The 27,341-nt window shown below is 39.4% G+C and overlaps 1 protein-coding gene across 3 annotated transcripts in view; it reads left to right on the forward strand.

Annotated features, from left to right (window-relative positions):
* Positions 1–27,341, forward strand: part of RB195_001233 (uncharacterized protein) — a gene marked incomplete at both ends in the record, with an annotated part of 49,959 nt that overhangs the window by 17,059 nt on the left and 5,559 nt on the right. For 2 of the 3 annotated variants that reach the window (XM_064197919.1, XM_064197921.1), the window contains 4 exons: positions 18,186–18,474; positions 21,337–21,485; positions 21,702–21,827; positions 21,888–22,007. In XM_064197919.1, coding sequence (XP_064053801.1) covers positions 18,186–18,474; positions 21,337–21,485; positions 21,702–21,827; positions 21,888–22,007 — 684 coding nt within the window. Of the gene's footprint in view, positions 3,081–9,376; positions 9,529–18,185; positions 18,475–21,336; positions 21,486–21,701; positions 21,828–21,887; positions 22,008–27,341 lie in introns of those variants that run through there. The other variant, XM_064197920.1, reaches the window with a different exon arrangement.

Below are 27,341 nucleotides of genomic sequence, written 5' to 3' on the forward strand. Positions count from 1 at the left end.
CGTTAAGCTTCACCGTAGCCTATTTGCATCACTCGGTACTCTTGTTCTTATACCGGTAAAGGTCAAACACCTAGACACTGTATTACTATTCTCACAAATTTTTCAATTCCCTGTATTTAAGAAGTCAACTTTTGATCTTGGAACACAACTTAATGTTGATGGAAATCAAAGTGTTTCGCTTTCAATGTTTGGCAGCACTTCCTCTAGTTGTTGCCAATGTGAAATGTCGAGAGTCGGTTCGGCTGGCATTTGCTGACGATCTCGAACCTCAGTCGGATCGACTGTGCTCGTCGTCGACCACACCCATTTCGCGTAGTTACCCTTTGGATCATTATGTCACCTAGTGGAATTTCTAGGATCACTCGATGATCTTTTTCTGTTATGCATTTTCTTGTCTCCATCTTTGGGTGCGTTTTGTTGCTCTTGCATCTACTATTCATCAGTAATTTCACACGTGGCGAACTCAGTCGCTGGTGAATCGAATAGAGTTTCAGTTGAATTGCGTTTTGCTCATTGAATTCCCAAGAAATTCCATATTCGAGTTATACGACATTAGCTATGTGTAAATTACCGGATATCAGAATATGGGGTATTCGAGATATGAACACCTGAGAAACACCGAGATTCAAGTCATTACTCTCGACTCATCGATGAACTCGAGAAGTGGGATGGCTCAAGCGTCGTAAATTTACGATTTGAAATTTGCTTGAAAAACGAGCTATTCGGAATATTCCCGAAATCCTGAAATCCTACGAGACATTTGATCCACATCTTACACAAAAACACTATTAACATGTCCAGCACCCACGGATTACTTGCGGTTTTTCGTCATGCGGGAAGGTGGAAGATCTAATGGTGGGTCGCACATTAAAAGTTGGCCTTTAAACTACTATGGGAGTTGTCGGCAGTTCTTTTTGAAATTAATGAAGCTATGGAGCACTACTATGAATCAGAGGTTTTACGACCTTTGTGAGCTAGGGAAATATGGAGAAATACAAATTTACACGTAATAAAAAGCGTGTCACTCCCGTGCGGCCCGTGAAATTGAACTTGAAATGCATCACCTTATCTATTTTTAAATGTACTTTTATTCATGTCTAGAATAAAATCCAAACATTCGAAAAAGAACAACGAGAATGTTTATATTTCGTATTGTCTTGTTGTTTCCTCTCAGATCATATGCGTAGTCTTAAAGAAGTCCTGTTTTACGCCACATGTTGTTTGTACAGGAACTGCCGAGAAATCGTGGAACATGTTCTGCGCGCAAATCATCGACACTCGCGTGGACGCATTAGCAGCAGCAGCTGCAGTTCATTCGGGAGGGTTCGTGTTTGTGTGCGCGCGTGTGTGGTCGACAGGGTGGCGAAATTCGGTCACCCAGTTCGTTTTTCAACGACATGATTTAGGGAACAAATATGATAGCGCTGACGCGATTTACGCCAATGTTCGGCCCTCATATTAGTGCGATTTCTTCAAGAGGAAGTCCTCTCGGAACGATTCGATGATTTTGATGTGGTCTTTTGAACATTATTCTTATACGGAGTTCTATTGAGTTTGTTTTTTTTTGTTCGCGTAAAGACTTCAATTTTCAGCTCATGCTGGTGTTCGTTTCACCATATTTTTTTCCAAGTAGTATCTTTGAATCAATCTAGAGATGTTTGGTTCTGATTGCTCATTTCTAAGGCTGAATATTTCAGTTGGCTTCTAAAAACGTCCACGATTAGGATCAGCGTTTTATATACTGGAAAAAAATAAGCGGTTTTTTTTCTACCACCTAACAAAATTTTTCAGTTGCTTTTTGGTGTCGCAATGATTTCACAAGAATTTCTTTTTTTGCATACCCTCTCAATGCCACTTTCATTCCTTTCATTCCTTGTGTTCTCGAAGTATTTTCACTTTCAAGAGTCTCACCTATACTTCACCTTGTTTTCTTGCGAAATCAATTTCATTTTTCGTGACTTTCTCACCTTTTTATTAATTATCATTACTTCTTATCATTTTCTCGTTCCGTCCCTCATAACAGCGGCAAGAATACTTAAGTTTTAGAATCAATATTGATATAAACGTTTTGTTTGGATGTACTCTTGAAGCCCTGCTGTTACGGAAATTGATGACAACACAGGTCGTTGGTTCTGTAGACGTTCACAGACAGATATTAGAAGTGTTGAAAAATGGACTAGTAGGATTACATAACTTATCTGTTGCTTATGTGTGTGATATAGATAATATAATATGTACACACTAAACTGTCATAGTCATACAATATTCTATGTTGCATGTCCTTTGGTGGTCATTTTGTGCTCGTGGTCATTTTTAATAGTTTCTAAATTGTCGTCATCTCGACGATGTATTACTTTCTGAAATAAAAGTTATTTGCTTTGTTTTTCCAATCAAATTCAATACTTTGTCTTCTTCTCCTAACAACTATGTGCCGATTTATCCGTTTGATTATATGAGTGGGGTGTAGCTAAATCAATTTGCTTCATGAGCTAGCGGAATACTTTTTCATTTTCTTGTAAAAATAAACGTTCTTGTGTTTTTCCTTCTATTTCGAACTGTTCCTAACTACTCCCCTCTTTTTTCTATTCATTGTTATTTTTTAAAACAAATATATCGTTCTCTTGCTTGCCCGCTTCTTTTCGGATAAAAAAAGGTGTCTTTTTATAGGTCTTTTGTTCATGCTTTTGCTCAATTTTCGCATAAACTTTACATTTCCCTAATTGTATATTCTTGCCGATTCCTATCCTTCAATCATATCATTTCCTCAATTCCGTTTTTTCACAGTGTCGATCGATATTATTCTTTTTTTCCGAAATCCGACCGGGTTCCGGTAAATTATGAACGTAATTGCAGACGACGCGCTTATCATTGCACCTGGAACGGCAGATGAAGAAGCTGAAGCGACGTCTGAGTGCGGCGTTCCGTGGCGGTGGTTCGCAACAGAACGTCGAACTATGCGGAGCGAATGGTCTGACGAATGGAGTCCATCACATTCATACGGCTTCCTACGGACTTTTCGCAGCAGCAGCTCCCAATCGAGCGTGGAGTTTGTCGGATTCGATGAATCACCTCGCGGATAGGTTTGTCGACTATGTTTGCATTATGTTTGAAGTGCCGCATTTTGAAAATGCAAGATTCGGTGGATTTTGACAACTTGTGTTCTCATGTGCAGCGTGCTTCAGGGGAAAGAGAATTTGTCCTCAAAAATCTTCAAAAAGCACTATAAAAAGAGTTGAAGGTCACAAAGGCTGAGTCTTTTAAAACGTAACTACTTGATTTATAAGGAATTTTTGGGTTTGTTTCTGGATGAGTGGAGTTGTGATGGATCCAATTTTTCTATTTGTTTCCTTTTTCTTCAAATTATTCCACTTCCTAACCTTTTTCTTCAGCTCGGATTTCTTATTTCTAGATACTGAAGTAAAGTTGAGGAAAAAATTAGAACTGTTTTAGTCTGCAACAATGTGGGCGCAAATTTGTACGATTTCTTTGCTTGAGTTCTTAAACCACACGAGTAATATATTCTTTTTGATTTTTTCAAATAAAGAAAAGATGTGAGGTATCGTGCGGAGCAGAGAAGATCGTGTTTATTTTCGCTGAGGCGACTGCATTGAACGATCTGACGGGTTGGAGGACAGGGGAAATGTGTGCTAGGGAAAGAAGATACTCGAGTAAACATGCGGCGTGTATAAAAAAAGAACAGTGGAGGAAAGAAGGAGGCGATTTTAGTGATAAATAAGCAAGATGAGAATATACTATATTGTAGGGATTTGTAACCTCAATGTTTGATACGTTTATCTTATCGTAATTGCTCATGCAGAATAGAGTGGGGGATAGTTCGTGGTAATTTGTCTTTTCTTGTGTTCTTGTGATCTCCAAGATATCAAGCATCTTAAATGCCGCGGAAATGCTTGAAAAAAATGGAAGGATCCTCTACGAATTAGCTCTTTTCATAGCATTATTTTAACGTGCAACTCATAAGCTGCACATAGTATATGAAGCTCAATGAACAGCACAATGTGGGCGTAAATGATAGTTTCATTTTTTTAACGACTTCTTCATCTATAATCTTCACAGGTTTTGCTTGAGTTTTGAATTAAGGATAAGCTCACTCTCAATGAAGAAAACCGACAACTGCGTCAGTATTTTCTTCATTCACTTGAAAACAGTGCCAAACCAGTTGTGTGACCGTGAAGTTACAGTTCGAATTATGAGAAGACCATGAACCATATTTTTACTGCCGATTTTATCTTTCTTATTAAGGACATGATCCAGAATCCAAGATGGGAATCTCTTTGAATTTTGACAGGTTACATTTATCAAATATGCAATGATGTAACGTAACATATTCCCCGCGTTCGATTTCCATTGAAACATTGAGCGATTTGTGCAGCTTTGTTTGGTTACAGCAGAACACGAGGTTGATATGATCCTTTTAGGCTCACGTTTCGGAGAGTTTACCTTCTGCACGGCTTTATTATATAGAGACAGCTGCAATTTATCCAACGATTACCCGAGCAACGCACGCAAGTTTCTATACCCACTTTATTGAAAAGAGGGTTCAAAAACTTCCGCAAAGACAGTCGTTTGGCCTGATAAATTGTGATTGATTTCACTTTTTCAAATTATGAAGAAAAAGTAGTTGACGGCAAACCAGCCTTATTAAGACCATATCAAACGGATTCGGTTGTGGATGTTGAACTCTCATGCATCTTCAATGTCCCTTAGGTTGGCTTAAAAGAATATGAAGTAGTACAAGTGGAGCTGTGAAGTGATTATTTGGCAAACTTAAGGTCATTCGCTTCGATTTTTTTCTCGTAAATATTGCACTCCTTTGGACGGAATTTCTTCTGTTAATGCAAGTTTCTTTCACTTTCTTTGATTAGGAGGAATTTTCAAGTTGTTAAAATCCTAAAAAACGTTATACGATACAACATTTTGGTGTGTGTTTAGGATCTAGTTTCCAACAGTTCTTCATTATCGATGTCCCATTCTACACTTCTTGGAAAATAACCTGTTTTCACTACTTTTGTGGGGTTTGAACTAGGTTTTCGAGGGTTGTCCCATCCTTTTAGAATCATACTGCGATCCCCTTCCTTTCAATCCATTCAGAACTGAAAGAGATGCTCACAAAACTCGTATTGCAGTCGTATGATAAAGAAAAACTAAAAAAAAAGGAGAACGTCATGGGTCCATGAACGGCGACATTTCCGCTGATTGATTGCACTATCACACTTCCGCGAGCGAAATCTATGGATATAACGTTCGTAAAGTTCTTGTGCGTTTTTATATTTTGGAAGAGTAGCACTTGTATCCTTTAGCTGTGGATTTTGGAAAGAAATATTCTTATTCCTTGCCCACTAAGAAAATCACAGACTGAAGACCATGTGATGACAGATTCAGTGTCGGAAGAGAAGTCATTCCAGACTGACTCCAGGAAAGCAGTTGCTCCTAAGGTGGTATGAGCGAACGATTTTTCAGAGCAAGAACTTTCGCGTAGTTTCGGAGTCAGTGATTTCACCTCAGTAAATGACCGGAATACTTTTTTATAGGCTGCTTAGCTTAGCTATCATATTGCCTTGGTTTAACTGGGATGAAGTGAGGCTCTCTTCAAACCACATGAACTGCAGTTTACCGCTTTGTTATAACTTCTTTCCACGATGACTTTCTAAAATATCTTTGAATATAATCTATATATATACATATATATATATATACATATATATACATATATATATATATATATATATATATATATATATATATATATATATATATATATATATATAGAGAGAGAGAGAGAGAATAGCAACTTGAAACTGAATGAAGTTTGTGATATATGGAGTGTGTTTTCCCTAATATTCCCTTCATTTTTCTGAAGACGATCTGGTACTTCTGAGTGGCACTTCACGTCACCTTTAATGCGCCCAGCCTTCAAAAAAGGTTTCCGTTTAGATGGTTATTTGATATTGCTGTGAACGATGTGTCAGTAATAGTTGCTTGTAGATATAAACATGCATTTATGAAAAGCTAGTACTCAGAAAAGTTCCTTTTTGAGAAGTCCTTGTATTCAGCAAAGAAAAAGTCTATAAGTATAGCAAGAATATTGCAATGGTACTTGTTTTATTGTTTCTTGTTCCAGTGGGTTTTAAAAACCTTAAAATTATTATCAGTGAGCTCGACTTTGCTTAATTTGTTCGATAAATAAGATAAATAATTCTAAACTGAAGATTTCATTTACTAATAAAATAAGGATCTTGGAGGCAATAGTTGGACGGGTCGAGAGTGTCAAATTCAACTTTTTCAGTGCGATTGGAAATAAGGAAGTGGATAAAAGAAGCAAATCAAACCAGGAGAATGATTATTTGCTGGAAAACCACATCCAACGTCATTTTTCCAAATAATAGTCATCAGAGCCCATATCCAGTATATTTGTTCATAGGAATATTAACAAAATGGAAACGAAACTATCAGTGACATCTTCCTCCAGTCGTGCTGGCCGTAATATTTGGTTGGTTTGCCGACGTAAGCTCGATGAAACAGCACTTTGCTGCGGGACCTAGCTGTTTGTTGCAGAAAGACATATACAAATTTATATATATATATATATATATATATATATATACGCAAACAGGAATCTGAGTATACACCTTGGGAGCGTACGAGCTATATAACTTGTATTGTTGCATGGAAGCAAAAATTAGTAGTCTAACACACTGCCAGTCAAATGCCTAGAGAAACTGTTAAGCTACAAACATCCGTTTCGTAATGCGTAACTAACGTAACTGCCCATCACTACCAAGTGAACTCCAACAAGCCACTCTGTCCAGACTGCTGCGACATCTGCATGCGGCGTTTGCTGCATTGCAGGAAACGCACATCAGAGGACGGCCCATCACCAGTATTGAAAGCTACATTATATGCTTTGGGTATACTGATGAGAAGAGGAAGTAGCTGTGAGGAACGACTACAATAACTCGTTGGAGGAATTTGATCAGGAAGCGCCTTTATACGACTGCGGGATCGCAGAGGACAGAAGCTCTGGATCGTGAGCGCTCAGGCACCTACGGAGACCGCTGAAGACTCTCATAAGGAAGTTTTTCTTTATTATTAACTCAACACGCTGACACGCAGGCAGCAGGCGGTTATTATCGGAACAGATACGAATGCAAAGATTGGTCTCGAACAACAGTCTGATGTGCTTGGAAAATGGTATTATCCCGCGAAGCAAAAGTCGGATAACGTCTGATGGATCTTTCTGGGCTGACAAGTCCCGTCATTGCATCGTCGTTTAAGGGGAATTACCGACGCCATCAGCTTAGATGGCAAGGGACAACCTCTTTAACCCCAAAAAGGCACCGCCTGCAGAAATTGACAATTCTTAAACTACAGCTTGACTACGTTTTGACAAAGAGCATCCTCATGTCGGATATCCGAAAAGCTACAGCTGTGTGGAACATCGTATTCGATGGCGGAAATTCACCTCTGCATCTGCATCGTATTCGATTCCGGCCAGACCTGTTCTTCTCAGCTTGAACTTAAGGTTGCAGAAAAGAAGTCGAGGAGTTCGACCTCAACCGAAGATCTACGTGACAGGTTTTAAGGACGAGGAATGTAGAAAGAAATTCTGCCAACAAGGGTCGATAAATATTGGAGTGGGAACCAAGAAGAAGGTTAAGGACGCCGACTCTTTCACTAGTTGTATTGGGGGTGCTTTAAAGAAGACGCTTCCGGTTTTGATGCCGAGAAAGAAATTCACCTCTGTATCTGCAGAGACTAGATCCACACACAATTCTATGCGTCGCCCGCGCTACTAGCGACCACAACCAGGAGAAACGTTACGAGAGTTACGTCGTCAGCTGAAGAGTGATCGCGAGAAGGAATGGACGTCAGCAGCGAAGGAGTTTGGGAGGGCGAGACCCCGAAGAAAACCTATTCCCTGCTATGACAATATAGCGGCAAAATTAAGAGATGCACACCTGTCCTAAGCAGGGTCAACAGAAAGGGAGAGCGGGGAGGCAATCCTATCTATCTGGAGGGAACATTTCAACATCTTGTTGAATCGACAGGCGCCGTCAATCTTTGAGCTCGAGTATGTCTAATGAACAACGTACATGGTCAGCGTGTAACCACCGAGTCAGAGGTTCTGGTGTGTATCCAAAAACTGGAGAATGGAAGCGACGGAATTAGCACAGTGTAATCTCGTCCTCCTTCGGATGGCAATCCTAGAATCCGTTCGACACAGATTGACGAAAGGATGCCTGATTCGTGAAGACACGCTATCATAATTCCCCTTCACAGGAAGCTATCCATCACGGAATCCAGGAATTACCGAAAAAATAATTGCTGCGTCTAATATAAAAGGTTTTGGGGCGGTTATCCTGGACCAACTTTTTAAACGTCGCGAAGAAATCACCCATGATGAACAAGCCGACTTTTGCCCTTGTCGATCTACGATTGACCACATGTTCATTATTAGGAGAGTGACCGAAATGTGGCAGCGTCACTTGAAGCCTGTGTAGTCAGCCTTCGAAGCCACTTTCGACTGTCACCGAGGCCGCCCTTTCAACGCCCATCCCATATCCCAAGGTGGTGATCTTGGAAAAAAGATTCTGGCACCGTTTCCCAGAATATGAATACTTTATGATGCATTGTAAAAGAGGACACATAATAAGGTCATTGAAAATATTGAAAAAAAAAATTAATATGAATGGGCTATGGGCTTTCTAGAACATTCACCATTTCTGAACGAAACTATGCAAAGCTGAGGAATTCGCTATAAATTTGGTTTTGGTTGGAAGAAACGATTCGTTTTTGCCTGTTGATTTCGAGTTTCGATTTTGAGTCTCATTTGTTTTGCTCAGGTGTTTTTCTTTTCGAAGAATTCGTTCCAGTCGAATTCATCTCGTATTCGCTGTGAACTAATCGATTAATTTCATCAATGCACAGAAATTTACTTATTGTTTCCATCATCTTCTTTTCGATTTGAAGGAATTGTAAATTTATTTCTTAAATTTTATACTTTTCATTATTTTACTCAAGGTTACATGAATTTGAAATTTTCGTTTTGCGAAACTCCAGGGAAATCTTCTTTTCTAATTTTTTTTTTCGATTTTTCTTCTCGTGGGAAAGATCAACCCTACAACTCCACATGAAAATCGTCCATTCTTTTTGTATGCGGGATATCAATATCTTAGCATGGATTCTAGATGTAAATGGCACATGTGTTCAAAGCTTGTACGTCGGCGTTCTATGAGCTCCTGATCGGCTGAAATTTGCATTTTACATGTACAGCGCTTCTTCGTCCTTGGAACGATTTTTTTTCGAAAGAGCGCTCCGTCGAACTGTTCTAGCCGTTAAAATACCTAGCTGTTTCCAGGCTGGCTGTAGAAGGTGTGATTGTGGAAGAGTGCGATCCGACCGCTGCAGTACTCCGACACCCGTACCATAGGTATCATCGCGCGCCACAATCACGAGCCGCCAGTATGTACAATCCACGGGTTTACTCCGGATACTACGGATCTCATGCTTGTAAGTACTTACGTATATTATTTTGATGTTGTTTTCCTTGCTTCGAGTGTTATGTCGGCTATTATTTTCGAAGTTTTCGAAAGCGCCTGAATTTTGATGGGTATGATAACAGCTGCTGAAGAGTTTAAGAAGGATAAAAGTATCCCGACTACTGTTTTGTCAAAGCCAATGCTAGCTGGGGTTAGAGTTACTTCCAAGCCATTTTCCCACAAATAATTAGATACAAGCGTAGTTAGCTTTCTTTTGAAAAAAAAAGACTGAAAAGGTTTATGAATTCTTATTTTTGCTAATTTTAGCTTCGATAACCCAGCCTTTTCATCTGGTTCTGGAGACATTTTTAAGATCGATCTAAGCTCTCGGTCAAGGACAAAAACGTTCACTGATTTTATCATGTTGTGGTATGCGGTCATAGGAACTCTTATACATACATCCCTATTATTTATACAAGTTTACTTAAATACGGAGAATGTCATACTTTCGATCTTAAGATCAGTTTTAAAACTTCTGATATTTCATACTTGAGTTGATTCGAGGTCGAGTGATCCCTTCTATTTATGATAAGTGGTAACTGATTTTGATCGAAAGAATATCCCCGTCTTCCGCTTGATTAGTTACAATTTGGAGCCCTTCAGCTCTGAGCTCTTTCGTTCTTGCGAACGTTTGCAGTGGTTTGGCGGAGGGTTAAACAGTGTGTGTTTTTGACTTTGAAACATATGACCCTCTGAAGAACTGCATACCTTGAAGCGTCACGTAGCCTGGTCAGATTTATTGTATTCTAATTTTAGGACCCATCCTTGTTAGTTCCTTCACCTCCCCCTCAAAATAAAGTACCGTTGTTCTGCTCCTTTTCTGCTCCTTTCTTTCATTTTTCTGCAGTTTTACTTCTATTTTATCTCTCTATCGTAGGGTTACTCGTAGCACCTTCGATCGCTCGTACTTTTTAACTCGATGATTTATCACCCTACTTTGACAAATTAGCCAATCAAGGTCAGCTGCCTCCCACACGCACACTTTTCCTCTGAGGAATTATCTACTTCCGAGGTTGCACTGCTTGGACCGTCGAGGCTGATCGCTCACTTCGACATTGACAAATGAATTGAGATTTCCGAGTTTTTTTTATTGTTTTACTGTTTTACAACTATAGTGCTACCAGTAGTATTCCTAGTTGTTACAACGAGAAAAAAGCCACGCACTTTTTGGGTAATTTTTCAACAAATTCAGCATGTATCACCCAAAGACATTAATTATTGGATGTCATAGTTGGGATAGGATAGGTAGGAGTTTTCAGATGAACCAGATATTCGCCTAGAAGCGTGGGAATTTTTGGTTCATCGTTATCGTGTTTCATTGTTTCTCTGTTGTGAGACAGTTAAGGACACCCATCGTCAACGTGGTGTTTTACCAGTGGACGATTTCTATATTGCATAGGTGCAACTGCTACCAGGAAGCAGGTAATGTGCGTTCGCTACATTCAACTTTTTTTCAACCAATGAACAAAACTGATGACGATGAATTTCGATCTGGTAATTGTGCCATTTTTGGGTCTCTTCAGAGTACAGTTTGCAACTTCTAGGATTTTTTTCTTGTTCTTGAATAGATGTTGATCAGAAAGTTGTTTGATACATAGAGACTGTACCCTAGAAAATTTTGTTGTTTAAACGCTAGAAAATCGTGAGATCATTAGCAGAAGTGCAGTAGTTAGCGTGAATTTTCAAGAAGCGTTCCAAAAAGCGTATTTCTTCCTTTGTTACGGAAGTTCGAAGCTTTGCACAACATCCCTTAGATTTTTTTTTCTTTCAAAAGAAAACCCCCTTATATTTAAATCACGTAGGCGTGTAAAAGCTCTGTTATTTCTTTTCTAGACCGCCATTCACTACCCACTTAAATGCGTAGTTTTGCATATGATGATGGTGGATTTGGACTTAAACGCTGCTTTCCATCTATAATTGCCAAATAGCTTCCGCCATTGTTGCCAGCATATTCCATGTCTCCGAGCAGGTGCAATAATGAGTGTTGTTTTGGGCAAGAACAGCAGGCTTTCATAAGTAAACCTTTGTAAGCGCTGCGAGTGCTTAGCAGAACAACAATCTGTTGCTTCCACCTAAAGTCTTGGGGTGCATTGGAACGTGGAAAATCCGGCATTAAGGGCTAAGCCTATTGCTTCGCGTGTGTTTGAGCCGACCCAATCAATCACACAAGCACTGAAAACGGCTGAGGAACACTAAGTCGGATTCCAGTTCCTAAATATGGGAACCATGGAAACCCTTGATTCATACGGTCATAAAAATGAAGATTAGCGGAAAGTACATCAATGCGGCAGATGTCACTAGCGTTTGTCGCCGTGTTGACGAAGCGAATACGAAAAAAATTTACAGTTTTGTTTACGTTATTGTTTCACGAGATATCATACGTTCATGAAAGTCCACCTACAATAACCAGATAAATCTGGGAAGATCACTTGCAGCGCGCTTTTTTCAATATATCATCGGTTCTGAAAAAAAGCCAAATTTTCCGCTAAGCTGAGCTTTGCATTTATGTTCGCATCCTTGCTACTTCCCGCGACAATATCAAATAAATTAAACAAATTTGGATAATATAGGCGTGTTTTTAGTCGTTTAATTTCATTTGGAGAATGACTTCATAATTAGTGAAAATCTGTACCTTCTATTGCATTTTTCTTGCTTGATTTTAGCTGTGATATTCTCTTTTGCATAAGTGGGATGCTCACCCGACTGCTGTGATTTTTTTTAGATTTCTCAGTTACTTATTTTGTCTAAGTTCTCCTATTCGCTCTTCACGAATTTGCTGATTATCAAAGGTGCGTTTCTCCGATGTTTGAAAATAAAACGCGAGATGTACTGGTCTATTTTGACCAGAGTAATGTGGTAAATTTCTGAAATTTAGTTTTGATTTTCGAAATTTGATTTGATTGTTTGCAACATTATCGAAGTGGTTGTCGTGAATCCCATAATTTCAAGTGTACATGCATGTTTACCCGACATGTAAACGAAAAACTGAAAGGACTGCATAGGCCGGTTTTCGTTACGTGGTTTTGAAATAGTGTAGACAGGAAGAGAATGTAAATACAGAGCCGTTTCAGAGCCCCCACCACCAAGAAATGCACATAATGTTTGGAAATTAAAAGCTGGAGTGCTGGAAATGCTGGGAATGAGATGTGAACATACCATATGATAGAAATAAGACTTTGCAGATATCTGAGATACTCACGGTGTCTAGTTCGCTTCACGAAGCTTGGATAAGAATTGGGTGTAGTTCAAGAGTATTAGCATGATTTCGCTCAATTCTGAATCCAAACAAGGGCGTGAGAAAGGGCCTTCTTTGTTCTAATTCTCTCTTGCGATGCAACTTGTTAGGTGATACAACGGGAGCTACTCCATCGTCATCTTATGTCGTTAGTCCAATTGATGCCACTCAAACAAACACCAGAAACTGCCTTAAATGCACAGTTTTTTGTTTGTGGATTGCCATCGTTCTACTACCTGTAACAAGTTGCATCTTCGGGGACAGGGTACAACCAAAGCTATTTTGCATGTCACCCTTCCTGTACTACTCGGGCGAATTATGCAGGGTCACTCATAAGACCCCAACACTGTCAATTTTGCGACACTCTAGCTTTAACAGTGCCATGAAAATACGTTTTCGTCGTATAATTCGGAAGGAAATCGCCAGGCAGTGAATCGAATCAATTGGTTGAAAGCAACAAGGTTTCACGTACATTCCGATATGGGATTCTGTTCAGCGTATCTGGCATCGAAGATGTCTGCTAGGAAAGAAAGCCTTGCTGTTTCATCTCAAACTTGAGATCACATCCGGAATGGTCATTAACTAGCAGTTGCCCTAACATCATGGCAACATCATGGTCGTGGCATTCCCTACAAGTGAACACTACTCTTTCAAACGTTCTTCCCATAGTTTTTGAACATTTTTTATGGGATTGTGACCTCTACAATGACGGAGTACTGGGAAAGTTTTGTTTCCAAGTATCACTGTGAGTAAACAAAACATGAAACACATGGTAAAGGAATATTTGATGCATAGTTATATAGTCTCCTTCGTATTGATTTGAAGGGTCTATAGCAGCAAAATTTTGCATAGCTCATTTGGGGGACCACAATTGGGACGCTTTCTTCAATGTTTTATTGGAACTTATTCATTAAATACGGCTACGTCATTGACAAAAGATTGTGACAGGTTCTTTGGGTTTTTGAAGCCTGGTGAGATATCCATCCACACATTAACCATTGATTTTAACACCTGTTACGACACTTTTTCTTAGTTTATTGTGCGAATTTCTACTTTATATCCTAAATTTTGGGCCAATTAATCAGTATTCGGTTGCTATATTTGCCTGTTTGACCGTCGCAGCAAATCGCATACGTTCTCTGCACTCTCTCTATTACTCTAATCGAACGCGCATCGGTGTCCTCAGGGTAAACATTAACAAGAGCTCCTAAATATTCTTTGTTGTGGAAAACACCCTCTCGCTGAGATTTTGCGTTTGCATAAAGAAGTAAAGACCCTAGTCCCTAATTCCCAAATTATCTTAATATTCAGTAGTCGGTTAGCCGCACGCCAACCAAAGTGGATCGTCTAGGTAGAGGCAGAACGATCCATCTTTTCAACTTTAGCTTCTATCTTGTTCACTGGGATGTTTTGAAACGGATTTCATCCAATATTCTTGGTCAAGGCACGATACTTTTTCGAAAGAATAGATTTCCTTTCTTTTGTAACTGTTTTAGAAAGACTGACTGCAGAGAAATGGGTGTTAGTAAGATAACCAGAACGTATGGTTTCGGATCAGATTAGTTGCACTAGTGAGTTCAAGCATTTATACTACTTCAAGATTTAACTCCAAAAATTCGGATCCGAAGTATTGACTATTTGTGGAGAATAAAATGTTGGGTTTGTCTTATAGTAGAAACGCTTTTACGCAGTTGTTTAATTTTATTTATTTATTTTTTGTTTAATTTCATCGCTTATGTTCACATGAAGACGTGCTTTTGGGTCGCGTGTATATTTTGGATAAGCACCCATGACTTTAGTATTGACAGCATCTGTGTGTCTGTGGTCCTCTTCATCTGCGAGTAATCAGTCAAAGTGAGGAAAACTCGTTGCAAGCTAGTCGATCAAATGAGTAATGAAAGTTACTGAAGCGTTTGGCAATTGGATTGTACTCTAAGCGTACTTTGGATTCTGAGGCTTCTGCTGCTACAAGCCTTGAATGGAACTTCTGCGCGTATTCTTTGCTTCGTCCTCTCATCCTTTATTTCTGGAATGTTGACATTTACTTTTGATTCCTGAGAATTTCGCTCAATGGGGAACACTGACGCTGAAGGTGGACGACGCAGAGGTTTATTAGAAGCTAGGCATTGCGGCTTACGATGTCGGTAATGTCAACGGGTGTGGGCTGTCGTAAATATTGTCAGATACGGTAATGAAAGACAGGTAATATATATGGAACCAAAGCAGGTGAAACTTGCAGCATAATGCCAATGAGAAATTCTTGATTTTTCACGTATCTGTCATTTTGCTTTTTGAATTTGCAACGTTTTAACTCTATTTTTTTTTTGCATTTACCTATCCATTTTTTAAAATTTTCATTTACGGTACACCTGCTACGGTGATACTACGGTGACATGCAGCAAAAAAAAACTAATTTAAGGTTCTCTATGTATGTAAAATATGCGAAATTGAACAGAATATTTCAAGCTAGTAGGATTAGAGGAGCTATTATCGTGGAAAGTTTCTTCTTTGAGTGCTTTCAGCGTTTCATGATAATGTTTCATGTGAGAAGCAAACAAAAAAGAAAAATCGGTTGTAATAAATGTAAAGTCAGGTGTTATGCAAATGTCGTTCTTAAACATTGCTAACCCCGTTTCTTAAGCAATTCCTCAATCGCTTGTCTTCATTTGCTTGGAAACTTTCAGATTGTGTTACCAAAAGTTCTGTTAACGTGAGTAAAAGTGATCTTGTATGTTTTTCTTTATCTTTTGTTTTTATTGCTCTTTTTATTACCTTATTTCTTCATATGGTTGTTTCCAAGCGAATAGCAAGCGAAAGGAGTTGAAATATAAGAACTTATTAACCAGGTAGCAGGTCAAACTATGAGCAAAAAATGAGTAGAAGTAGAAATGATTACTGAAATCGCCGAAGTTTTTCGCATTTTTTGAATTTGTGTAATTTTGTCATTCTTAGTTTCAATTACTGAAAGGAAATGAAATAGAGGGCGAGGATATTGTGTATAGTTATCATCCGAGCCTGTATAATTTGGTTTCGTATGTTATCGTTGAACGATACTTAAAAACTCGCATAAATTTCCTGCTGGTCGTGTGTTGGTAGCGATGAACTAGTATTACTACCACGTAGCCGAAGTTGTCATTTTTTTTAAGATTTTAGTAATAAAGCTGGTGTTCTATATGAGTTTTATTTCGAGTTTTTAGGTAATTTAGCTTACGACTGAATAGGGTATTTTGTTATGAAATTCTTCTTTGATTTCAGATTATAACGAAGTTAATGAGGTTTCCGTGTTTTTGTTCAGGGGCTATCATCTTCAGATTCTCGACTATCGGTGTCTCTACGATTTTCTTGTGAATGCTCTTGGTTGAGAACGAGTGGAGACCCACTAAATGTCATAAGAGATCAATTTCTCATGCTTATGTCTCTTTGTGGCAGTTTGCTGGCTGCATCATAAGCTTTAAAACCGCTTTCGTCTTGAAATCCGCGTTTTTTTTCTGATTATCCAATCCTATCCCCGAGCTCTTCGCAAAATATGCACAAATACGCTTTTTGAGAATCTTCCTTGCCCTTTTTGAAAGGCTAGAATTTCTGGAGAGCTCTTAATGGAAGCCTTTGGAGAAAAGACATCATTTGATCTCGAATGACAGCGGAATTTCCGGGCTAAGAGCATCTCCACATCGATGTTATCCTCTCATCTTGAAGCTCCCAAAGCTACCGACCTCGATCTTGGATTCGAGCCACATGTCGTCGGCCAGATGTTATTATCTCATTTGTGTGAAAGAGCCAGTGCGGGAAATCGCGCGCTCTATCGGCGAAGAGCGCTGCGATTACGTTGGGCGACACCGGTTATATGTAACGTCAAGTGGGCTGTACAGTATGTACCGAGCGATAATGAGTCGTGTTAGTCGCCTAGTTGACGTGGAAAAAGCAGGGAACAGTCTGGATCCATCTTGAGAGAAATGGGATTTTTTGGGGCATAGCATCAAATAGTCTATAAGAGGATGATTACGCTCTGGATGAGAAGTCATGCCTCGAACTGTGAGTAGTTTTTGGTTCCATCTTCATTTAGTTTTCTTCCGGTTCAACATCTATAAACGAAGGAATGATGGAAGCTTCCGAAATTTCGTCTTCAAGAACGGAATTCACAGCTTTTCTGGCTAATAAGGCTTCCCCCTTCTTGTAGCTCTTAGAAAACTTTGAAAAAGGCTGTTCGCACCTTATTTCAAGGACTATACAGTAAAATAGTGGAGTGGCTGAAAATGTTGGAAGATAAGGGATTTTTTGCTTGAGAAAGCCCCTCTGATCTCCTTCGTGTACGACTTTTTTCACCAATGGCACGAATCAATCCAGGGCAATCTCTTAGGTTCACATTTTGTTGTTATAACGAATGTTCAAGTACTTGGTATTTGCAGAATAGAATGAGTTCTGCAGGTTAGGAGCATAAATATGGGAGTTTTCTTTAGCTTCGAAGTAAAATGGAAGATTGATCTATTTCTTTGGCTAAATAGAATTCTTCAATTACGAGAATCGTGAAATATTTTTTGCCCACAATTTCTTGTTTTGCACCTTCATGTCAGTCTGTTACTTCTACTTTTTTCTTCAAAAACAGAATGCTCTGGAGAGTCCTATATTTAATTAATTAGAGTTCCTTTGTGCCTCTCGATTTTTTTTTGCGAAAATCCCCAGTACCTTGTTAGGCTTCTTCGTTCAATACTACCGTTTATCCACATCGGAATATTACTTCTAAGTTTAGTACCTATTTCTACTTGAAAATAAAACCCTGATATATGGGTTTGTAAGATTTTGCATTCTCTGAACTTTTGCTAGCATTTTTTTATTTTTACAACGTTCATTAAGTTAAGGTACTTTTCAAGAAATGCGAAAGTCGACGTTCATGGTAGTAAAGCTATGTATATTCTCATTACGTGATGCGATCCACTTTTATGGTGTGATAGTACTGTGAAACTCACTAAAAAATCTTGCTAGATCCGGATTAGAAGTTGTTTTATTTGCCTAGATGCGTTTCGACAGACTTATGTTGGAGTAATGTACTGGCTGAGCAAGTTTTTCTAGTTTTGAACGTAGTTATTTAAATGTTTTTGCTAACAACTCCGATCGGTTTGAGCGCAGCACGTAGTGGAGTGGCGGATATGCAATAAGGGGGTGAGACATGCTGTGAGGCAAACCCCGTTTTCTCTGTTCTGTACGTTCGCAGCCCTAGGGGGTGCGAGGCACATAATTAGCCGTCGGTTGCGCGCTGGCGCTCTTCGCCCGCCTCCTCGCCTCCTACTAGTGTTGAGGGTAGGCGGAGCGATCAATAGAGGAGTGTCCAGAGTGTGTGTCTCTGTGCCGATGGTTGAATGGCTGTAGAGAGCTGAGCTGAGCTATACTAAGTTGCCATGTCGAAGCTGTCCAAATCGGCGACGTTTCACGACTTTTCTGAATCGCCCACATCACGCGAACATGCGATGCGCGACACGGTGGCCGATCACGGCGGCGACGACGACGAGGAAGACGACTCGGCCGCCGATGACCTGGATGCGGTGGCGCAACGTGCCGCCGCCGTTCGACGTAACCACCACGTCACGAAGTCTGCGTCCGCCACGTCGTCGTTTGCCAACTGGCTGAGTCTGTTCGTCTCGAAAAAACGAACTCATCGGTCGTTTATTCGACCGTCTATGTCACTGTGTAAGTGTTTCTACTTTGCAATTGCTATTTCATTTTGTTTTCTTATTATTTGAGTGGTCAAGAATCTTGGATATTTAGTTTTCCTTCATTTGATCGCTTTAGTTTGCTTTGCTTTGCTTTGGAAGCTATATTTCTTCTCATCTTCCTGCATTTAATTTTTCTGCCAGATTCCTTCTTTCTTTCTTCATACTTTTTTTTGCCCTCTAAACTGCACGTGGAAAATTAAGTTTCTCAGAAAATTTGTTCAAAAGTCAGTTTCTCGATTGAATTAGTGTCCATGTGTGTTCTTCATTTCCTTTTGAATAGACGGCAATGATGCGCGTTTTCGAATAAACCCTTTCAAGAGTTATTTCATAAGTATGACAAATGTTCATCGCTCCTCAATGACTTTCAATTGGAATCCGTATTGGGATGTTTTGGTTACGCAAAATTTTCAGGGATTCGTTTGATCAACTCAGGGTTTCTTTTGTTTTCCTAGGTTTTTTTTTTTGCTCAGTCTTCTTTCTGATGGAAATTCGATCAAATCGTTCTTTGCGATAGCAATTTTGAAACGTCTTCCTTTATTTTATTCTGTTCCCCATATGCACATGCGCTCTGCACTTTTTTTTGGCGATATTATGTTAGTACAAAAAGTTTTTTATGGTTCTCGTTCACATACTTGTGTTGAGTTATTTTTGGAGAAAGTTTCTTTTCATACTGACTTTTGCTGTAAAAGAGTGTTTTCAACGCTGTACTTCTCAACACCGCATGCTTTTTTGTTGCCATGTGCCATATGTGTAGGACATTTGTCATTGTTTTACGACATAATATTCCTAGGCATGTTCACATCGCTTCACAACTGTTCCTTATCGTAAAATGTTCATTTTTCGTGCGGTACGCACTGATTGCCTAAAATTATTGTTCTTCGCCTTTTTTTTTCGCCGTTTTTTCGCCGCGTAATTCCTTCAAAACGTGAGTTCAAGTACGTTCGAAAACCGCTTAGTTGTTCTAATGTAAAAAGAAAAAAAGGATTTTCTGATGTGTTGTTTTGCTAGATTGGAATGTGCTAAAATTTCGAAATCTCCTCTGTCAACATTTATCGCCGAGTGCGCATCTTGTCGTGTTTCTGTACAGTTTCGATAATGTCGCCCCGTGTGTATCCAAACACTCGCACACAACCAGCTGTCTAAGGGAATTTGACCAGTTTCGCGTGTTTCGTAACTCCTCCCGTTTCTATGTGCGGCCTAAATAACATCTCTGCAGCGATTCGGTACGTACATCTGCGTGCTCTACGTTCCTTATCGGGACGATGTTGACTTGGTACTGTTGCTTGCTTGCGTCCGTCCGTCCATGCATCAAGCATTGACAGATGTCCGATCATCATCTGCCGCTGACAGCGTTGCTGCATGGATCGGCAAAATTTAAAAAGTTTGGAACAGAGTGGCATTGCAGGTGGTGTGGAGGTTACGGATGTGATATTGTTTTTGTCCTTTCTTCTCCTAGAACTTGAATCTTCCTTGAGTTCATTTTTTTTTGGTTTTCTGTGTTCGAATGGGAAATCGCATCTTGATTATGCAATTCTCTCACATTTCCTTCTGCTTTCTTGCTCTTCTCTACAGTACTCTACTTTTGTCGAATCAGATTAATAAATAACGTTACCCTGACTCTTTCTTCCCTTGTATCGGGCAATGTACAAAACTATATTACTTTATAAAGCACATTAATTTTCTTTTATACGTCAGTTGGAAATAATGAAAAGAAATTTGATTTGCGTAAGATTTTAGCGGAAACTGTTATTTTTCAAAAACCAATACATCAGAGCAGATGTATAGTAGTTATAGGTTGTTGTGCCGTAAGTGTACGATTTTCCAGAAGAACCTGTTTTGTTGCAATAGTTCGTTCAACTTTTTTGAAAGGTCTTACACTGTCTTGCACAAAATTTCTCCCAAAAGTCTTTCCATGAATCGTTCTCGTGTTCCATTTAATAGTTATTATGATTTTTTGTGGTTCGATTTTTTTTTTGAATTCAAGAATTTTCATAAACAGAGTTAACATTGTTGGTTTCCAACTTATTCCATTGAAGTCTCGTTTTCTAAATCTTAGATGTTTACTGATTTTTTCATTCAAGAACTTGATGAAGGTTGTTTTCATCTGAGGAAGAAATTTACTTCCGCCAGGCAAAGGAACTGCCTCTCGCATAATTTCCCTTTAAATTGGAGTATCAACTTTCTGCAGAAATATAGAGGAGTTTTGTTGTTGTGAGATGAAAGTAATTCTACACATCCAAATAGAATTAAAATCTAAGGTGTCTCTCCGCGCAGTGAGATGCGCACCTGAAAGAATTGAGAGGCCGCCAAGCCTTTAACCGTTCTCGGAAAAGAGGGACTGCCTCTCGCATAATTTCCCTTTCGTTTTCTCTCGGACAATTTGTAATGATAGGACCGGTTGAAATCGAAAATCTAGTAAATCGTAGAACCTGTCAGAACGATTTCATTGCTTTTCAATGCTCCATAACAGAAGTGGCCCAGAAAAGAAGAAAATCAGCTTTATTCTGCTCGGCTCAGCTCGTTAAGACTGGAAATCGCATCTATACACGTATGAATTACGCAATTGCACACGTACTTTGAATTCACGTCTGCAGCGTCGTTTTCTTTACTTGGCTGTTAAAATGTAGAAAGCTCGCGAATATGGTGTAAGCAGCCGCAAAGCTGCAAAGCGATTGAGCAACTACTTCGCATAGGGAAATGGAAACACTTATTTTTGGTTTCACATTAAGAGTATCAACTGTTACTTTGGAATTAACTCTCCAGTAAAATTAATCACATTTTTTTTCTATTGTTAACTACTTGTTTCCCTCACTGGTTTATTTCTATCCACTTTCAGCTGTCGTACAAGAATCGTCAGCTCTTGGATCAGACGGTGAAAGTGTGGAAGTATCTCCGTGCACCTCGGATCAAACTCCTACTGGTGTACCACCGCGATATATAGTGAATGTGAAAATGCGCCAAAAGCCATCTAGAAAATGGAGTGAGGTGAGTGACTGAGTTAAGCATCTTTCCAAACTATTCATGGCCCATTTCTTTTATAACAAATTCATGCACCGCTAAAACTTAGAGTGTGCTCCCACTTCCGGTCATTTTCCGCTTCTGATTTCGTTAATATATGGTTTCATCTGCATCATTTTCTTCACTCCCATCATATATACGCAAAACAGCATGTCGTTGTCATGGTAATGCGCCATTTTCAAGGAAGAAATCCAAAAACGATTGTCGTTGCCGGCTGATTTGCGCCTACCCGTGAGCGTTGTGGAAAAACTGAATCGAACACCGACACTCGACCAGCCTTTGACACGAAAAAATCGACGAGCATCGCTGGTAGGATTATTCCCTCCCCTTTAGAGAATGTATTCGTTGGGAAAGATAGGATATTTACAGAGCGAAATAGGATTTGGAAAGTTAGAAACCTACGAGAAATTGGAAAAACTCGGCGAAGGCACATATGCAACGGTGTATCGAGGTCGTTCGCTGTTGACCAACAAGTTTGTGGCGCTTAAAGTAGGTTACATCGAAGATCGAGTTTATCCTGTATTTTTCAATTTTCGTCATTTTCTCTTCCTATTTTTATGTTCTTCGCTTACTTTCTTTTTAATTGGATTGAATTGCATGACTGTTCGCTCTCTTATCGGTTGCGGTGCTTGCAGTGTTCATTTTATAAGTGGTTGACGTTACCTATATGGTTATGCCGTCATGCCTTGGTTGACCTTATAGAAGCTTTATTTTGCCTTATTAGCTGCTTCTACGCATGCTGTATGTCATGATTTCCCCCTCAAGTTCTCAAAATCTGCTCTGGCTAGATCCTATTTGTACTGCTGTTTCTGAGAAATGTCGTTCTCTGGAGTAGTACCGCGAATTCCATGTGCCCGAGTGTTTCCAAATCGTTGGCAATTTATCACGAAATGTCTCCAACGTTCGAGCCTCCTCTCGATGATTCTGAATGATGCGCTGTCAGTTTTCTTTGATGTAAAGAGATCCACAAGTGTCGAGTTTCGCGCAGTGCACTTGTGTGCGAGTTTGCTATTTCTGGACGAGATTTATAGAGGATTCGTTTTTGTGGACATAATGGAAGAGATGGAGTGACTGGGCGGATGCTATGGGAGCCGGCCACTGTTGCCAGTGCTGTCGATTGGTCCTTTAAAAAAACTTTACTTCTTTTTGGTAGAGGCTGAAAACGTTGTGCAAAAACGAACGGAGGTGTGACTAGTTCTGTAATCACTGACGTTTCTAACTACTTACATATCTACTTAGAAGCGACCGCCTACATTTTCTGTGGCTTTTTAAGCGTTTCTCGTTGGGCAAGATTCTGCGAAATTACTAATTCTCCAGATTTTGTCGCATATTTAAATGTTTTCCATTACGTGATTAGTATGATAGAGTTAGAAGAATTGCTATTTTGGAAGACAAGAGTGAGAACGGTTTCTCTTTCTCTATTTATGGAGATTTTTGGCTTTCAATTCTTGACTTTTTGATGTTTCTTACTTATTTTCTTCCACAATGTGATGAGTTTTTATGAACGATATATTAGAGCGGTGTATGATGTAGCAAGTACTTGAATACAAGTCCTCCGGTGTACCAAAGTGAGGTGTGTGTGACCATTCTATGGTTTATTTGGCTCGCAATTAGAATCTAAGGGGGATCACCTAATAAGTTGAAATGAATTTCATCAATAATAGCCCGTTTCCCAAAATTATATGTGTGCATCAATATTCATCGTATTTCTCTCCGCAGTTTTCGTTTTCCTATCTCAAATTTTGACTAATTCTGCGGAGTTTTTGTTACGATATGCATGCTTATAGATTTCTGGCCAAGCTAAGTTCTTAATATATTTGTATGTAGTGATGCCTGTATTTAATATTTGTCCACGTCTAGAGCACTTTTCAGCGCGAGATGCAGGCTTCAGGATCTAGTGAAATATTTACAACAAAAAAAAAGACAATAAACGTTTATCCTATCATCATTTCATCGATAGTTCAGTCCGAAGGGTCTATAGATCTCTTGGACCTTAATGTAAAGTTTGTTGACTAGCTCCGTTTGATGTGGACAATGGTCGATTTTTGTGCACAATGCAACCTGCAAACGTTCTGCACGAGGTGGTCCAAGCAGCCGTTCAAATATGCGAACATAAAGTGCGATTCGTCAGCGTTTTTAGTATGGATGACGGACGTGCGAGATGTTCGAGATGATGACGGTAATAAATACGATACCACACGACATGCAGCTGTCGATTTGCGGCCCGGTGTCCACAATCGAGAGTAAATATCGAAGCAGAACCAGAGGAGATTTGGAAAATTTCTCACCTCGTCTTGCACTCATCGCAAGCCTCATATCTCACTAGGTCACTTTGGGTGCCTCACTACCACAATGACGATTTGCGGCTTAGTTTAGGTAGATTAGCGATTGAAACCGGATGCGTTTCTTGCGCTGCAGTAAGTCGAGCCGTTGGATGTGTCGTATGGATGTTCGTTGCACCAGATGATTAACTGAGCTATGCGGTTAATTAAGTTCGGCTCGGACAATGTGTGTGACACCCGGAAATTCGTCCATTTATGGTGATGTTTTCGTTCTTGGACCCACCAATAACACGATCCACCTCAGTGTTTTTGTTTTTCAGCCGGCACAAAACGTCGCCATTCGAATGTGGCCGCAGGCAGGGGGAACTGTTTTCTCGTGTAATCTATACCCACTGCATTCAAAAGCATTAAGAGAAAACAAGCAATGATGTAATGGCTGCGTGTGTCAACATAACCTCTTTCGTATGGTAACGTACGTCCTTGTTACCAGCGACATATGTTGATGAGCGGAGCAAAAAGATCCATCGGGTTTCAGAGTGTTTTAATTTGGAATCAAGGATAAGAGGAGACGGTACAACGTAGATTTCAAATTACGTAGATTCTAGATTAACAAAAGAGGTTTTAAGAAAATGTGGGTTTCATTCAGAAAGGAAGTGCTGCATGCATAGAAAGGTTTAAAAAAAAGATAAGAGATATCTGGGAACTAAGCTTTGGACACTTAGAAAACTTCCAACCTAGTAGGATTTTTATTTTTTGATCTGCAGTGAGCAATAACAATTTTTAGATGACCAGAAAATTGGAATTTTAAGCTGAAGCGACTTCTAGTTTTACTGAGATGTAATATGCGAATCTAATTTCATCGCCCCATTGTTACCCTATGTCACGATGTCTGAAGTTCCCTATTGAGACCATAGGCATCCTACATATGCATTCCTCGATGTTGTGTGTGAAGCTTGAGGATTAAAGGCATCACCCCATGAATCTGAGGTGGTGCAGATTTCAAGTGGAGTATTCGTATACGGCTTAGTAGATTATGGAGAGAGGGGTGATTCCGTCCATTTCATCCTAATTGCCGTAAAAAACGGCCCGGAAGATGTGGCGCCGCACAAGGCTGCTCCAGTCGAACTCCCTGTAGAAAATAGTGCGCCACTACGCCTGAAGCCGTATCTTCCGGGCCGTTTTTTACGGCAATTAGGAAGAAATGGACGGAATCACCCCCCTCTCCATGGTCTCCCATCCCGTATACGAATACTCCACCTGAAATCCGTACCACCTCAGATTCGTGGAGTGATGCCTTTAAGGCGTTAATTAATTATACCTCAAAATTTCAATAATGGAATTTGTTGTGATATTAGTTGTAGCGTTTGCCGAAATGACATCTGTATAATCTCATTCAGAATTCCTCAAAGAAGTTTGTCCTTTGGAATGAAGTCTTGAAAACTTTGACTCAAAAAAGTGTAGGTCGTTGATAGAAAAGGTACAATGTGATCAACTCATATCTACGGCTGTCAACAATCTGAAATTGCTCAAAAACTTTAGATGGCAGAATGGATTCCAATACATGTGCTGTTATTAGCGTCGGTCGTAGGAAATAAAATTTACAATCCGCAATATAATAATAGTATAGTAATATATAATGCGATTCATATAAAAGTTGGTTTCCCAGTGGGAGACTGTGAGTTGCAGAAGTAAACACCATAATGTTGAAGAGTGCAAAGACAAATAGTTAAAAGATAAATCCAAGTGAAAAGAAAAGTGAGGTTTTGCGCGGGCGTTGGAACCTTTATGGAGATGAGTGGCTCTTTTCTTCTAAAGATTTTTCAAGGTTCTTATGTGCAGCTTTTTTTTGTTAGTTTTCAAAGATCAGGATAGCTTAGTTTCTGTCGAGTTAGACGAGGCAGAAGCGTTGAATGAGTTCACTATTTCGGGGGGATTTCGTCGAAGAATGTATCATGAGCGATTTCCATTTTCCTTGTATCCTATTCTAACAATGGCATTCAGTCAGAAAAGAATTTCTGCAAATTCGAGTTTTTGCTCGAAATTAGATAGATTCATAGCAGATACACAGTTGTAGTATTGTTAGTTGTTGCGCTTACGTTAAATAATTCTCCGTTTTCAATGTTTTCTGCGGGGACCCCGGTGTTATTGAAACAACATGGATGTATTCATCGTGAGTGACACTTGCCATTTGAAAAAGTCGATTGTTGACGTGCAAATTCGTAGAAAAGCGTTCTCTATGCACTTCTTCTTGGTGATGTCGCTCATCCAACAAGAATACTGTGGATTTTCTTTCTTTTCTTCATGTGAGATAATTTCGCCATTGAAATTGATTGTATACTTTATTTGTTCGAAACTACTAGCGTTTCAGTTTAGTAATCATTTTCCAGCGCTTTTTTCTTCTTTCTCTGATTCATCATTTAAACAACAAATATTCTTACGAAGTAGTTTTATCTAAGGAACTATCTATGTAAATGGTAATTCCTCATGAAATTCCTCATGAATGAAAACTGGTAATTCCTCATGAAAACTGTATGTTTCTAACAATGAGGTTGAATGCTGAGAAAGAACTGCATTTTCCATCATTCGTGAATTTTGCATTTCGATACCTAACTATTTTCTTCTACTCACATACATATGGGAGACTTCCCATTATTATATTTGGGGATCGTGTAGGCTCATTAATCGAGATTCTCGTTTCATTTTTTCCCCAGGAAATGTCTCAGTGGAAATGCGGAGTTTGCTCACAGCAATACTATATATCGATTATATGTGTTGGGTTTTTCTTGTTCTAAAAAGAAATGTAATTCAGAAGGGCGTTTCTCCTTGATTTCACGTATTTACTTGGTGAAACGAGTTATAGTTCGTAGTTTGGGCTGGAAGCTCTATAATGGATTTATGGATGCGTTGGAAGGTAATTTCAAAAGGGTAATGACTTTAGTCATTTTCAATTAAGGTGCTTTCTCTTCACCGTTCTTGCTCTCTAAGAATGACAGAAAAATGGAAAATTAGGTTTCTTACGGAGAGATACGGTAGTCTTTGTCGTCATTTAAAGGACTTTTTTCCTCGTTTCTTGGAGAGAGTGAGCATTGTGTCGAGTTGACGTCCTATATAGTCCTTTAATGGGCCTTAACATAGTGTCTGTTATTAGTCCTGACTATATGTGCGCTCACTTTCGTGGGGGTAAATTAAAAGGCACTGACTCTTCCTGACACTGCATAAAAGTGCGTTGTGTTGCAAGCTATGTCCGAGTTTAATGAATTTTTCCTCCAGAGCCGATCATAGTCTTAAGAGATAGATGTAAATCCTTCGCTTGTGAACGATGAAAAAGATTGCCACACAATTATTTTGTTCGGAGTTGAACATTCACTTTCAGTGCAGCATAGCGCATTCCCAGGTTTTTTCCAGCATTTCCCTGCCGATTTCACTAATACATTCTGGCACGCCAATGTTCCTCTGTGACAGGAAGCTGTCAAGTATGCGAGCAGCTTGAGAGTTGCTTTTATGGGGAAAAATGTGGTCTAGCTTTTCTTCGTACTAAAGA

The sequence above is a fragment of the Necator americanus genome, chromosome IV, assembly GCF_031761385.1.
Source record: "Necator americanus strain Aroian chromosome IV, whole genome shotgun sequence".
NCBI lineage: Eukaryota > Metazoa > Nematoda > Chromadorea > Rhabditida > Ancylostomatidae > Necator > Necator americanus.